General features: G+C 42.6%; 1 protein-coding gene across 2 annotated transcripts in view; it reads left to right on the top strand.

The window, feature by feature from the left end:
* The window catches only part of IGF1R (insulin like growth factor 1 receptor), a 195,769-nt gene extending 180,362 nt beyond the window's left edge, over nucleotides 1-15,407 (top strand). For both annotated transcript variants that reach the window (XM_040414218.1, XM_040414219.1), the window contains exons 18-21: nucleotides 4,111-4,270; nucleotides 5,745-5,874; nucleotides 5,994-6,128; nucleotides 12,376-15,407. In XM_040414218.1, coding sequence (XP_040270152.1) covers nucleotides 4,111-4,270; nucleotides 5,745-5,874; nucleotides 5,994-6,128; nucleotides 12,376-12,742 — 792 coding nt within the window. In that variant the 3' untranslated portion in view covers nucleotides 12,743-15,407. The remainder of the gene's footprint in view (nucleotides 1-4,110; nucleotides 4,271-5,744; nucleotides 5,875-5,993; nucleotides 6,129-12,375) is intronic.
* Nucleotides 15,408-15,956: the final 549 nt, after the last annotated feature.

Here is a 15,956-nt window from a genome sequence, read left to right as displayed (position 1 = left end):
CAGACATTTCAGTGATGCAGAAGAAAACAGGAAAGGGGATAGAGCAGCGGCTGCTGATGAAGAGGTAGGAGCAAGGGCTCCTTCTGTACTTTGCGAAAGGAAATGAAATCAAGAGCAATTTAAGACGGGGAGAAGCGGCTACTTTTTATGTGCGTTGTTTAGAAATATGAATTCACTGTCCAGCAACATCCTTTTCTTTAGTTCCCTTGACTATTAAAGAGCATCTGTCACCATGAGCAGCCTTATTAAACCAAGCATACTGCCTATTAGGGTTGGTCATCATTGTGTTTAAAATGTTTAAATGCAATTTGATGCAAAATAATTCTTATTTTTAGTTTAAGAGGTGCTCAGAGCACTTAGGGGTTGACCTAGCCCCTCGGAGCACTGCTTCACCTCTGCCTTTCCCAGTTGCCACTCCCCCTCCCAGTGTGAGTGACCAGGCCAGTCATCCTCCATGTCTGACCCTGAAATCTGACACATGCATCGGCGCAGTGGAGATATCTTGCAGTTGTCCCCGCTCAATGATCTTTACTGAACAAGCACCTATGGTATAGTTGCTGGGCCAACCCCTCGGTGCTCCGAGCTCATAATTTTGCATATAATTAAAAATAAGAATTTCCCTGCATTGTTAAAACAAATTGCAGAGAGAAAGGGCTTGTTTTAGTCACCATGACCAACCCTTCCAGGGGGTATGCCCAGCTTAAGGTTTATCATGACCACAGATGCTCCTAAAGCATAGCATTGTGGTCTAAAGCTACTTGTGGTCCTTGACTGGGAGAGATCACAGTATTTTACTGCTACAGTCGCCTCTCATGAGCATTTGAACAATGTCACGCTGAAATTCAGCAGCTTTGGATTTCTGTTGCTGTCATGGTAACTTGCAGGTTTCAATGTGACCCCATTAATTTTTCATTAGTTTTGATATATGTTGCATGTCCACAAGTCACCATGTAGTAGACCAAAAGCACCTGATCTTCCTGACTGCCTCCAGCGCCTATCCTCAACTGTCCAGCACTGATGCCAAGCAGACAGTCATGTAAATGGGTTGGGGTTGTAGTCCAGGAGCCAAATGTCTTTGAACTACAAGAGTGTCCAGAGGGCCGTTTTTTCCCCCTTGGTTCCACATAAAGATGTTGGAAGCAAATCAGGGTACAGTGCACAGGATCATCTCCAGTTGGTGAGTGATGGGGATGATGCCAATAGGAGGGAATAAAGTTGTTCCAGTAACAAACTATACTCTTACTGGGAATAATGCAGCACATTTCGGGAGACATGCGCCCACTTCATCTGCCATCGTTTTTTACTTTGCAGTTTTTTTTCCTTTGGTCATTCATGGGGTGGGGGCTCATGGTCTAAATTTTATGGATGCTATAATATAAACTGCCAAAATGATTATTCCCCATATAAATATATAGACAGCATGGTGGCTCAGTGGACAGCTTTGTTACCTTGCACCGCTGGGGTCCTAGGTTGGAATTTGACCAAGGACAACATCTGCATGGAGTTTGTATGTTCTCCAACTTGCTAAGTATGACATTTGCCCTAACCTATGTGTTTGAGTGATGATGGAAAGTAGATTATGACCCCACAATGGGCCAAGGACTAATATGCCAACTATCTATTCAGCCCAGGACATTTGTAGATTTGGCAGTCCCTCTCTAATCGTTGTTGGTCCTTGTAACAGTAAGGTATACATTTCACCGCCAGACCTAGAGGGTGATTATTTCCCGCTAATTCCACTGCTCACTCTCCACATTCCTTTGTCACCTATTCCCAGACAATAAATCATCCTTGTGCCAGGTACCATTGAGAGAAGGCTATGGAGCCGCATTAGCTAAACTAAGGCCGCCTATCTGCATTCCTGTGCCCGAGGGAGCACCTTCCAAATTCCAAGAACTGTAATTTGCAGTCACCAGAGCTCTAAATTCCTATACTATATGTTTATAGAACAAGCTGCAGTAAAATGTCACCATATTGTTTTATTGCCCCCTGCTTACTGCCAGTGTGCTGGTATTTATGTACAGAAGGGGTAATTAACAGATTTCCAGCTTCTGACAAGTCAGACGTAAAAGCTCTGCCCTGAATTGTAATTATGTCAGGGTCATTATTTTAGCGGCCTCTCCTTGGTCTGTTGCTTGTGCACACACAGGATACAGCACATTTTATTTTTTTATTATATTTTCACTTATTGATTCATAGTGTTACTAAGGTTGTGTTCACATCACATTTTTGTCCCACATTTAACATCTACAAATAATGTATATGACGGATGCCATACAGAGGGATCTGTCACCATAGGGTACCACTGTAATAAAAAATTAAAAAATCCTTTAACATATATGTTTTTTTGCTGCACTCTGCAGGATGGAAGAACGGCCTGCCAGATGTTACCGGAATGCCTGCTGGACCCATTAGTGGGGTCCGGCGGCTATCTGCCGCTATAGGATTCGGCCATAAAAAACTGCTGCACGTGATGGTTTTTGTCCGGCCGATTCCCGGCATTCTATGGAGGAACAGCCGGCAGGAAGGCCGGGCTGCAAATGTGAAAAAAGCCTTATATGTTAAACGTGGGACAAAAATGGGATGGGAACAGACCCTAAGGCCAGGTTCACATCACTGTTCAGCTTTCTTTTCTTCTGATCTGTCAGAAGAACAGGAAAATAAAAACGGATCTGCTTTGTGCATCAGTTGTGGTCAGTTTGTCACTTCCATCAGAGGTCCGGTATTTACGATGCAAACTTCTCATAACTGATGCTCAAAATAACAAATCCGTTTTCTTTTTTCTTCTGATGGTATAAGAACAGAAAGCTAAACAGCGATGTGAGCTAGGCCTAAGGCTCCTTTCAGATCTGCATCGGAAGCTTTGTTCAGGGCTTTAGTCACAGAAATTGTCAGAAATAGCGGAGAAAAGTCCTGCATGCAAATACGTTAAATTAATGTTCTCCCAAACTGGTCCCATTATAGTCAATGGGATGTTAGGTTCGGTTCATGTCAGTTATGTGCCGAATCTGGCACTTCCATTATTTCTGTTCCCCTGCTCCTATAACTGAGCAGAAGAAGGGAAATAAGAAACGTTGATGTGAAAGCAGCCTAAAGGGGTATTTTATTTTTACTGCCAATTGATGAGTGACGCCACCAGCTGTCATCATGCGCTGCCTTCATGACCAGCTGCACCCTGTGGCTGCTGTTTTTTTAATGGCAATTTACTCCATTACATCCATATCCGGTAGTAGGGTATGTGGATAGTGATGCCTTTCAAGAATCATAAGAATCATAGTGATAAAAAGCAACATGGAAATGAGTAGCTTGTTAGGCTACTTTCACACCTGCGCTTTCCTTTCGGCTATTGAGATCCGTCATGGGATCTCAATAGCGGGAGAAAAGGCTTCCGTTTTGTCCCCATTCATTGTCAATAGGGACAAAATGAACTGAACGAAACTGGGTAATGTACAGAGTCTCTTGTCTGTGCCTCTCTTGGTTCATGTATGTGTTTGCATGTATATGCATAGACATCTGTGTGGATGCAATACGGTGATGGTTGTACTTTAAGACTGAGAAGTACCAATTTAATAAGCAAATCTCTGTAGCTTAGCGTCCAGCATGCTGTGTTTCCACAGTGATACTTGCTACAGGCAGACAGGAGAGAACATTATGTGCCCTGACTTTTACCTTGAAAAATATTCATGTGGATTTATGTGCTTTCCTCCATTTCTAGAATGCTTCATGCCGTATTACTGTAAGAACTGTACAAACCCTGGGAAATGTTGTCCCTTCGTGATTTTAGTTTGTTTGATATGGGCCAATTTCACAATGTTATTGATCTATCTGTATGTCTGTATAGCTAAGGGCATAGAGGAGGGAGCCATGTATATTATACTAGGTTGGTCTACCTCCAGAAGTTGGGTGGTAGGGTTATAGTTTTGGGCATGCTGGTCTCTTCTCTCTATTATTCATAGGCTGATCATTGACCGCTTACCAGGTCCCGGCGTTCATTTTTGGGTAGCTGTTTTAGACTTCATTCTTTCCTTAGCAGTAGTTTTGTTGACGTTATCATTCTCATTCCAGAAAGCAGAGATGTGTTCACTTTTATACCTTTGTATATTTTTTCAGAGTAACCCTGGGCAGCCTCCCCCTTCCTTGAAGAAAATGATCCAGATGGCAGGAGAGATTGCAGATGGGATGGCATATCTCAATGCAAATAAATTTGTTCACAGAGACCTAGCAGCCAGAAACTGCATGGTGTCTGAAGAATTCACAGTCAAAATCGGAGGTAAATCTGATACTAAAAAATAACGTGGTACTAGAGTGGACTAGTCTGCTTGTATTGTATGTGGCCTTATTGTGTGTCTGTGTATAGATATATACACGGTTGAGTCACATTATTATGACCTTTCCTACTTTCAACAGCTGTGCTTGGTATTGTACTCAGCCTCATTTACTTGAATGGGGCTGAGCTGCTCCTGGGCCACGTGACGTCACAGGCCTAGGAAATACAGAAAGAAGGCTGCGGTGCTCACAGGAGCGCCGGTGTCATCTCAAACAGCTGATCGGCGGGGGTCCTGGGTGTTTGACCCCAATTGATCAGATACTGATCACCTCTAATCCCCTTTCACTGCTGTTCTGACTTTGCCTGGGTCCCGCTGTCCTCCACTTTCTGCTTCTGTTCCCGACACTGAAGCATATGGCTGAGAATGCTATATCCTGCCAGTCATTGGCTGGGGCAGGTCATTGATGCATCCAGTGATTGGTTAAACAGTATGTGTCAAGAACAGGAGCAGGAAGTGGAGCGTAACAAGGGGCCTGGCTACCGTTGCAACTGCGGTGGGGAATCGGTGAGGTAAGTAAGATTGTGTTTTTTATTTTATTTATTTTTTTACTAATTGCAGGCCAAGGAACATTGTTTCAATTTTGCTGGAACACCCTTTTAGGTGTTAGGGTACTTTCACACTTGGAGCAGAGGATTCCGGCAGGCAGTTCGGTCTCCGTCAAAACGTATGCAAACTGATGGCATTTGTCTGATCCGTATGACAAATGCATTGAAATGCCGGATCCGTCTCTACGGTGTCAACTGAAAAAACGTATCCGGCATTTATTTTTTTTCACATTTTTTGCGGTCTGAGCATGCGCAGACAGCAAAAACTGATCCGTTTTGCTGGATCCCGCATTCCAGCAAGTGTTCCGGAATTTTGGACAGAGATAAAACCGCAGCATGCAGCAGTATTATCTCCGTCCTGAAAAGGCAAAAAGACTGAACTGAAGACATCCTGATGCATCCTGAACGGATTTCTCTCCATTCCGAATGCATTAGTATAAAACCGATCAGTTATTTTCCGGTATTGAGCTCCTAGGACGGAACTCAATACCGGAAAAGAATGACGCCAGTGTGAAAGTACCCCAAGCCAGTTATACAGTTCAGATAGGTCTTGGCAGACTGCTTTTTCTGCTCACCCCACCCCATATACACTTGGACAAACATGTATCTATTCTGAAAGAGTAGAGGGAAGTAAGCTGCTACCAGACACCTCTGGTGGCAGTGTTTCTCCCCTTAGAACAAGGATCAAGCATGCCAGACCCTTCTTTGCTTTGACCTCTGCCATCATGTCCAGATACAGCCATACACCTTAGATGGTTGGCCAGGCTTGGAGAAGGCAGTCCGTTCTAATGTATGTGACGTACATGAGGGAACATTGATTGTGTTTATTCCTTTCTCAACCGTTCTTTTCTTTTTATTTTTTGTCCTCCAGACTTTGGAATGACTCGAGACATATACGAGACAGATTATTATCGAAAGGGAGGAAAAGGTCTCCTTCCAGTGCGCTGGATGTCACCAGAATCTCTCAAAGATGGTGTCTTCACCACTCACTCTGATGTCTGGTAATTAGTAGAATCGACTCCATTCTTGGTAGCTTGGGTTGAAGAGAAACTATGAAAATCAAAAGTCAGGATAATTCTGTTTTTTGTAACCTTTCTTGATTCCTCTTTCATCTCTGTAGGTCATTTGGTGTGGTCTTATGGGAGATAGCTACACTGGCTGAGCAGCCATACCACGGCATGTCCAATGAGCAGGTCCTCCGATTCGTCATGGAAGGAGGTCTCTTGGAGAAGCCAGATAACTGCCCAGATATGCTGTATGTTACCCCTTCTTTATCTTTATTTCTGGGTGTTAGAAAGGATTTATTATGCCAGGCAGCATAAACTACATGTGTTTTAGGATGTTACACTATAGTTTCAATAGATGTGTAGCTATTAAAGATGTGTTACCAAGTTAGGGCTCATGCACACAAACGTATTTTCTTTCCATCTCAGTTCCATTTTATTTTTTTGCGGACCGTATGCGAAACCATTCACTTCAATGGGTCCACAAAAAAAAACGGAAGTTACTCCGTGTGCATTCCTTTTCCGTATGTCCGTATTTCCGTTCTGCAAAAAAATAGAACATGTCCTATTATTGTCCACATTACGGACAAGGATAGTACTGTTCTATGAAGGGAAAGCTGTTCCAGTCCGCAAAATACGGAATGCACACAGATGTCATCCGTATTTTTTGCGGATCGGTTTTTTGCAGAACTCAAAATACATACGGTTGTGTGCATGAGCCCTTATTGTATACCGAAAAAGTTATGCAACGTTTAGGTAGGCAGCAAGCTTTTCATGTGGTCAGATGAGATACTTTGTGGTGGACATGACTTCTAGTCCGATCTTCTCAGGCTTCCAATGGTGTTCTGCAAGTTATTCTGCAGTAGAGAACAGGAGGGAGCAGTTTTAGTCCATCGGTTGTGGCGCTATAAGGCATTACTGCTGCTGTCTTGATACAATAGTGTGCAGGAGATATACATATGAAATGCTCAGTAGTGCTTCATATATTCAGTGCATTCATTGAGCTGCCAGATTATACAACTTCACTGCTTACATAACCTATGTTCTCTGTATTTTCCTTCCAAAAGTGTAAAAAGCTATTGGCATCTCGTATTTCTGAACATCTTTAACACACAGTCCAGTTTTTAAATGCATGTGATAAGCGTGCTTGGTTTTCCTTAGAATCTACTATGGCTGCTTCATTATTAAGATGGCCACTGCTATCTCTTCCAAACAGTGTGTGTGACTATATAGAGAGAGCCTAATACTGCACTATGCCTTTTATTCGAGTATACGTTCTCTTTATTAGGTAGGTCTGTGGGTAGGTGAGAAGTTTTAGTTTTCATCCTGACGGAGCATTCTCTTTTGGTATGAGCTCTCGTGATCGCTCCCCGTCAGACGCTGTGTGAGCTGCCTGCAAAACATGTTTATTTGTTTTTGTGCTCCCAGCGATTGAAAGATGAGTATCATGGGACGGGTCTAAAGGGGCCAGAGAAGGGGAGGCCTTTAGACAGTAACTAGTCCTTCAGGGGATTCACACTAGGCATGGCTAAGCTGTATGCTGTGGTTGGGGACAGTTCTTTTTCATGAATCCTAGATTTAAGTTATGTCCTCACAACGATCTATGAATGTTCAGCACGATAACCTGTTTACAACAGGTTTCTGCTCTTTACATCTTTTACTACTTAATGTTTTGTTTGTTTTTAGCTTTAAAAAAAATAAAAATTCTTAGCCCAATGTCAGAACAGATTGTAGGGCTTTTTTTTTTATTTGCGCTATTTTTAGGTACATAAAATTTTATGTGTGTGTGTATATATATATTTTTTTATAGAAGACATCAACGGCACTCCTCTGTAAAACGTGGAAATGGGGCAGCACTCCTTCTATGCTGCGGTGGGTGCCTGTGTTAAACCCTTGATCACGGGTGTAGATATAAGTAGAAGAAATCCACGGCACTCCTCTGTCAAACGTGAAAAAAATGTGTCCTTTATTCACACGTCACACAGCGATGTTTCGGTTCTCTCACAGAACTTTTCTCAAGCCCACTGAGCCAAACGGATCCGTTTTTCTATGACACAATCTGGCACAATAGAAAACGGATCCGTCCTCCATTGCCTATGTTAAAGATAATGCAAAAGGATCCGCTCTGAACGGATGCAGACGGTTGTATTATCTCGATGGATCAGTCTGTGCAGATCCATGACGGATCCGCACCAAACGCGAGTGTGAAACTAGCCTTACTCACCACACCAGATACCCTGTGACAGATTTTCAAATCCATCACATAACATGCATGGTGGCCATCTTATTTGAAAAGACAACACACCAGAGGACCAGTTTTCCATGCAGTTTTGGGGAGTCTTCTCAAATAGTTCTCACCATATTCCATGCCTTAAAATAATAAATTACAGTGTAACAGCTTGTAGTCCACTAAAAAAAAAACAAAAAAAACCTAACATATTACATTAAAAAATACATACGGTATTTTTTGCTTTCTAAGGCTACTTTCACACCTGCGTTCGGTGCGGATCCGTCTGGTATTTTCACAGACTGATCCGCACCTATAATACAAACGTTTGTATCTGTTCAGAACGGATCAGTTTGCATTATTCTTAAAAAAGTCGGGTCCGTCCTGACTTACATTGAAAGTCAATGGGGGACGGATCCGTTTTCAATTGCACCATATTGTGTCATTAAAAACGGATCCGTCCCCATTGACTTGCATTGTAAGTCAGGACGAATCCGTTTGGTTCTGCATCGCCCGGCGGACACCAAAATGCTGCAAGCGGAATGGAGGCTGAACGGAGGCAAACTGATGCATTCTGAACGGATCCTTATCTATTCAGAATGCATTAGGGCTAAACGCCAGTGTGAAAGTAGCCCAAGACACACTTTATTACCCCAAAAGCAGTGCCTCTTGTAAAGCGAATACTAATGAGCGCTTTTATTATGGAAGTGCTCACTAGTATGCACAGTGAGTGTACCACGGCTAGCGCTGGCTGTGCTCACCACTCCCTGGTCTTCTTCCAGGCGCCACACTGCACTGTGTGTCCTGACTGTGTATAGCATCAGGACGTAGTGCACATAGGCGTGCATTATGACGTGACTTTGTGAGGGATCTGATGAATATTAGGGGTGGGTCTGAACTGAGATCTGATTTGGGGGCATAATGAAGATTGGGGAAGGGGGGGTCTAATCTGAGGTCCGATGACTGGGGATCTTATAGGAAGTCTGATATGAAGATTGGGGGTCTGATCTGAGGACCGATGAGAATTTTTTTTTTCTTATTTTCAGCCTCTAAAACCTAGGGTGTCGGGGGGGGGGGGTCTTATAATAAGGTGCATCTTATAAAGAGATGCAACTGAAAAAGATAGGTCCCTTTCCATGTCAGTTTTACCCAGTGTTTTACCATTTAATATGTATGGGTGACTTGCATTATTCCTTCCCATGTACATAACCTTACATTTGTCAGTGTTAAACCTCATCTGCCACTTATCTGCCCAAATCTCCAATTTATCCAGATCTATAGCAATATACTGTCCTCTTCCGTGTGAATTACTTTAGACAGTTTAGTGTTATCTTCAAAAATTTTATATTTTACTGTGGCAGCCTTCTACAAGATCATTAATAAATATATTGAAGAGAATAGGTTCCAATTCTGACCCCTGAGGTACCCCACTAGTGACAGTGACCCCTCCAATACTGACCCCTGAGGAACCCCCCTAGGAGCATAGTTATTTACATAGGAAGTGCTGCTTTTCTTATGAGGTGGAGGTGGCCCCCCTGGTCATCAAGGCTCCTGTGTGGATGCAAATGTGGTCTGTGTGCCCTTGCTGTTAACATTGCAGTAGAACCGCATACAGTATAATAGCTCCTAGGAGGATAGTTGTCATGGTTGATGGTAGATTTATGTACCACGTGTGCAGTTACTGTTCATCTCCTATGTGCAAGCTTTTTCTGTTTTGCTTTATTGTAAACCTATCAGAGGTTGAAAGATATCCATCCTCCAAATGGGGTTCTGCTGAACTTGGGCGCACATGATTCCTTTGCTGTGTGCAGCTCCTCCTTGAGATTGAGTAAACAAGGTATTAAATCCACACAGGAGGGGAAGAGGGAGATTAAAAAGCATTCCATTTATGGCAAGAGCTGGAAGCATGGTCAGTCCGGAATGGCTCGGGGAGCGTCAAGTGACAGAGATGTGTGTACACGTCTGGCTTCTTAGCTCGGTCCTGATTTCCCCGCACGGACCCCACGTGAAGGGGCCGGAAGGGTACAGGAGAGATCCTGTGTTTAATGACACTATACAGGGAAAGGAACCTTTGGTAGAAATAAACGGACTGTAGCTGCATTGTTTACTATGAAATATAACTTTTATTTACTTGGTCCATCAAGGAAACATTTATTTGTAATGTACAGTCTGCATGTCTAAGAATACAAATTATGTACAGTTTTTGTTTAGGCTAAATTCACACATGCAGTTCTTGTAGCCAAATGCAGGAGTGGCTACAAGAGAGAAGTAAATATCTTTCCTTTTACTCAATTTTTTTTTTTGGATCAGTTCTTGGTTTTGGCTCAAATCGCTACATCAAACAACCGCATGTGTGATTCCAGCCTATCTGAAGAGAAGATCAAGCACTCATCTGTTTTCTCTGTTTATTAAACCCCCCTTTTTTTTTTTTTTTCTTTTTTCCTCCCTGCCTTCCAAAATACCATAACTTATGTTTTTGTCTTCAGAGCTGTGTGAGGGCTTGCAGGGAGAGCTATATTTCCTATTGATACCATTTTGGAGTAAATATGACTTTTTGATCACTTTCATTAAATTTGTTTTGAAGGGCAAAATGACCAAAAGATGGTGAAACATGCATTTCTAATTTTTTTTTTTTCCGTTACAGCATTCAATGCACAGTAAAATGTTTTTAGATTTTATGCATTCAAACATTTTCTGTGTTTTTTTTTTTCTTAAATATTTTTATATGTACAATTGGGAAAGGGGGTGTTGTGGATTTATTTTATAGACTGCAATATTATACTATTACAGTCTGAGACTTTTACTGGCTGCCTCTCAACCCCTGCCACAGGCATCGTTTAACAGGCGGCTTACTCTGACTGGCCTCTGAGCCTTCAGAAGACCCCAGGCTGTCATAGCAACCAATCAGAGCCCCGCAATTTTGCCATGGGGGCTCTGATCGGAGGACAGAATGAGCCTTTTTCCTCTAACTACTCAGATGCTGCGATTGCTATTGATCGCAGCATCTGAGGTGTTAACTGACACAGAATTGGTCATTGCAGCCGGTTGTCAGCTGTATTTCACAGCTGCCACTCTGCAGCTTGCAAGCTCGCTCTATATATCCCTCCCACACTTTGAATGTAACGTTACACCCAATTGCCAGTAGGAGTTAAGCAGACATAACTATAGAATAGTGGCTTCTTAAAGAGGTTCTCCAGTTTGGACAGTTCCTACTTGTTAGAGAGATCGCTTGACAATGAGCTGGTCACAGTGTCCCCCTTCTGGACCCCCAGTGTTTAACTGTAATCTGTTGGGGCATCTGACAGCAATTATTCAATTTCCTTGCAGCGCCACCACAGAGGAAGTTAGAGGACCTGTCACCGCTCCTGACCTGCCTGTTTGAATAGCTTCATGCATTCCTCATGTAATAACAATTCTGGAGCCTCTATTCTTATGGCTCTATGTTGTGCCATTCCTTTATTATTTCTACTAGAAGTAATGAATGTATTGCTAGCAGTCTGCAGTAATGGTACAGAGGGGTGGTAACCAGTTGGGGGGGTGTACCTGCACAGTCTGACAATAGCACTGACTGGATAGAGCGAGTCTGTACAGGTACAATAGGAACTTTACTATACCAGGCCTGGTTGCTTTCACAAGTCTCCCAGCAGCAATAGCAACTGAATTGCCTCCATGATCTCCATTCAATCACCAGAAGGAGCCCATTCCCAGTAAATAACCTCACAGATACCATGGTCATAGTGTACCATGAAATCTTAGGGGTTAAAATGTCCACGAGCGGCGTTGTCTCTACTAACCAACACAGCCATCAGATGTCTGCTGTGTAAAAGATCAAGTAACCACCAGCTATGGCACCTGCTTAGCACTTGCGTGGTCTACATGTTTAAAGACCCCACATTTAAAGCAGATGTCCGGATGGGGTTAATTTCTATTTCCGTCTCTTTTTTTAGCAGGTGAATGGTTGAACCTTTTGGACAAAACACCATGGGACAGAAGCGCTGCTCGGGGCACTTTGCCCCTTCAGCTTTCACCATTTCTGCTTCGAGCATGTGACGTTGCAGATCCTTCGTACTTTCTATTGATTCATACTCCACAAAGCCGAGCAGAGATGAGGAGAACTGATGGGGCGGAGCGCTCTGAGCACAGACTGAGTGGAGACACATAGAGAAGATTTATTCATATATATCCAGTTTGGGACACAAATTAGGACGATTGTTTCTTTAATTTCTAATCTGTGGCTTTTTTTTTTTTTGTCTTTAAAAAATCTCTTCTAGGTTTGAGTTGATGCGCATGTGCTGGCAATACAACCCTAAAATGAGGCCCTCATTCCTGGAAATAATCAACAGCATTAAAGACGAGATTGATCCAGCGTTCAGAGAGGTGTCGTTTTTTTATAGTGAGGAGAACAAACCTCCAGATACAGAGGAGCTGGACCTGGAGGCAGAGAACATGGAGAGCATTCCATTGGATCCATCATGTACCTTGCAGACATCTGAACATCTCGTGGGACACAAGGCTGAGAATGGCCCAGGTGTAGTTGTCTTAAGAGCAAGCTTTGATGAGCGGCAACCATATGCACACATGAATGGGGGGCGCAAGAACGAGAGGGCACTACCTCTCCCCCAGTCTTCAGCCTGCTGATCTAGGTTTGAGGTCTGACAAACATTGGTAGTATAGCCCCTTGTGTGTATCTTAGACTTAACGCGCAGGAGGCTTCCTCCGTATCCGTGCAAACACTAATCCACTTTCTCTTATGGTTGGGCTTCAGTTGGCACTGGTGTACTTGGAGGACATGGTACATCAGGCCAGTGCCCCCTCTAACTGTGCGTCACGGTAAGCCTGTAACTGCTCTCACACAACAAAGATGAAAGCACTTCTTTCCCTTCAAGTTTTGGGCCAGAGCGAAGCAAACGGACTACTTTTTACCTTTGGCCCAATCTAAGAAAGACTAGTACAATTCAAGCATAAAGCAACCCAGAGATTTATTTAATTCTGACAGTCTTTGCCAAATAGATTTCTTGTTTTTTATTTTTTGTTATAGCATGGACAGTGTGGATGTATAAAGTCCCTTTTCATATCACAAACCCATGCACACTTTACTACATTTTGTTTTGTCTAATGGGGAACTTGCTATCTAAATTAAGCTTTTTATTTTATTAGGTTTTTTTTGTTTTGCGTGTGATGAGGTGGGAAGTGGAATAATCCTGTAAATATATACATATATGTAAAGTAATGCATTCTGGAGAAAACTGGCAAAATGTCACAAAGAAATGCAGGCAGGGGTTTACAGTAAAGTGGAAAACTGTACGTGTGACGCGATCGTGGAGGATCCAGCGATGAGATGGGGTATTTGATAGACAGCTGTGTATCCCGGGTTTTAGGTTTAATTGGAAATTTGAGGTTCTGTTTGTGTTGGAAATATTGTAGAACACGAGACTTTCCTGCAAACCCCTGCCATCTCCACATCTCTAAACTTACTTTCTTGCACCTCATACATATATACGATTATTTGGGGTGGATGGGTGGGAATGTTTTGTTTCTTGCGACGACTTTATAGAAGGTCCTTACAGTTCAGTGTGAGGTCATAGCATCATTAACATACACATTTTGTGTCCCTTTTATAAATTTTTTATGGTTCAGATATTCATCTATGTCTGTACAGAAAAAGGCTGCTATTTTTTCTTTATCTTTTGTGTATTTAATCTATGATAGAAAAAAAAAAGTTAAAAAAATGCACCTTCAGGTCTACTCTTCCATCTCCTCATGTTCCTATCAAGCCGCTTCTCTTTTCACACACACACCCGTATATACACACTTTGCTAGAGACATCCATTTACTGGGATGGGAGATTTTGGACTATTGCATTATTCTGTGCCACTTCAACACATAATGCCCCCACCACCTCACATTGTGCACCTCCCACATAAGAACTTGTAGTATTATCCATTTGTTTAATGCCTTTTTTGTGTACTTTTTTATTTTATTTTATTTTTTATTAGATGGTTTCCTACAGGTGTTAAACTAAGTGTCTAGGGAAGGGTGGAGGGGTAGAGAAAAGTGTCTTACGATACAGTGTATATCCTTCGTCCTATGTACTTTTATCGCCTCACACAGCGACCATTCTGTGATAATGCAATGCGTCAAAGCAGAAACTCAGGTTAAAAGAAAAAAAAAATAATAATCATACAGTTTCATCTTTACTAAATTCTCTGCCCCTGTAGTCGGTTGTCGGAGTCAGAACATTTCACTGGCAGCTTGAGACGGGACAGCTTACATATTTCCAGATCTGTCGTCTGTATGTGTACTTGTGTGGATTATTAGATACATCTCCATGCTTCAAGTCTCCACTTGTATTTTGGGAGCTCCTTTTCAGTGAAAAACCCTTCAGACCCAAGGATGAACTGTATCTGATACACAGACCAAATTTTTTGAAATGAAATTGATTCCATGCAGCGTGTCTGTCTTCAAGTGCAGCAGGCCCACCCTGTGGTTCCTGATTGTATCTACAGGAACAGCATAAAACCAAGGCAATGCATTAGAAACAATGGCGGTGTCCTTAGCCGCTCCGTCTTAGCTGTGATGTATTATCCAATATATATGCACTGGGCTGAATATGTTTTATAGACGTCACTTGCTGAGAGCTTCTGGATAATATCACACATTACCAAATCACAACCTTGAAGAACTATTATCGTCCCAGTGCACCAAAAAGCAGAAGACTGGGCAGTGATATCTTTTCTGCTGCATTGCACCGTGGCATGTACATGCACATTAACTTCTCCAGTTATGTTTCAACGTAAAAATATCATCAATTTATTTTTTCCAGAAAAATCAGTACATGTAGTTTTTGGAAAAATTTCATTTAAAATGAATTAGAAGCTCCCGTTCAAGAAACCAAGTGCAGTTATGTAATGGTATTTTACTCCATGGGCTCACGCCTTATGCAACACAGGTGAGGGAGGATACAGTCCAACTACTAACCCTTCCAACATTGCAAGTCTGTTCATATAGAGATCTATATATAGTGCAGGGTAAATTGAGAAATGTCTACTTCAAGAAGCATCAGTGTTTTACAGAGACAACCATACTCGTGTGCATTGCTCCTTGCTGCACTTGAAGACTTGACCTTAGTCCACATTTAGACCAAATCTTTCAATGACACAGGATGCCAAAAATGTGCTGTACCCATTGGAAGTAATCTGAAAGCAGGCCATACAAGAGATCTACCATACTAATATTGGTGCACTTAAAGGGGTTCTTTGGAAATTAGTTTTTCGCCAGAAGATTCATACCTGCTTGCTCCCCCGTCTCTGTTCCCCGCAGTGTTTACATCCACTGCAGCGTCACATGCTCCACTGAAGCCAGTAGTTGGCTGCAGCAGAGCATGTGACCGTGTGCCAGATGTTAACACTGCGGAGACCAGAGGCAATGGGGAGCAGATATGAATCTTCTGTTTAGAGAGCCACTTGTGGAAAACTCACTATTCCTGGAGAACCATTTTAAAATTGGCATATTAATAGCGGTCTGACGGCAGCATTCCCAGTGTTCGTATGGCAAGAAAACTTGTAATGGAATGCAGCCCTTAAATTAGTATTTCCATCTCAGATAACCCCCCCTTGGGTGTGGCAGCCAGAGATGACAGAAGTACAGAAACAGCTGAGCAGACCTGTGCTATGCCAGTATGCCATACTATACCAGTGAATGGGAGTTGCCGAAACAGCCCCATGGAAACTGCAGTCTCTGTAGTTCTGCCCGCAACATCCAGGCTGGACGGGGTCAGGGGATATGTCCCTCCGGTGGGACCTGCATCTGTCCGTGTATATTTGGGTTGGAAGTACTACTTTAAATCCTGAGA

The sequence above is a fragment of the Bufo bufo genome, chromosome 1 (genome assembly GCF_905171765.1).
Source record: "Bufo bufo chromosome 1, aBufBuf1.1, whole genome shotgun sequence".
Taxonomy (NCBI): Eukaryota; Metazoa; Chordata; class Amphibia; order Anura; family Bufonidae; genus Bufo; species Bufo bufo.
This window is presented reverse-complemented; position numbering and strand designations above follow the sequence as displayed.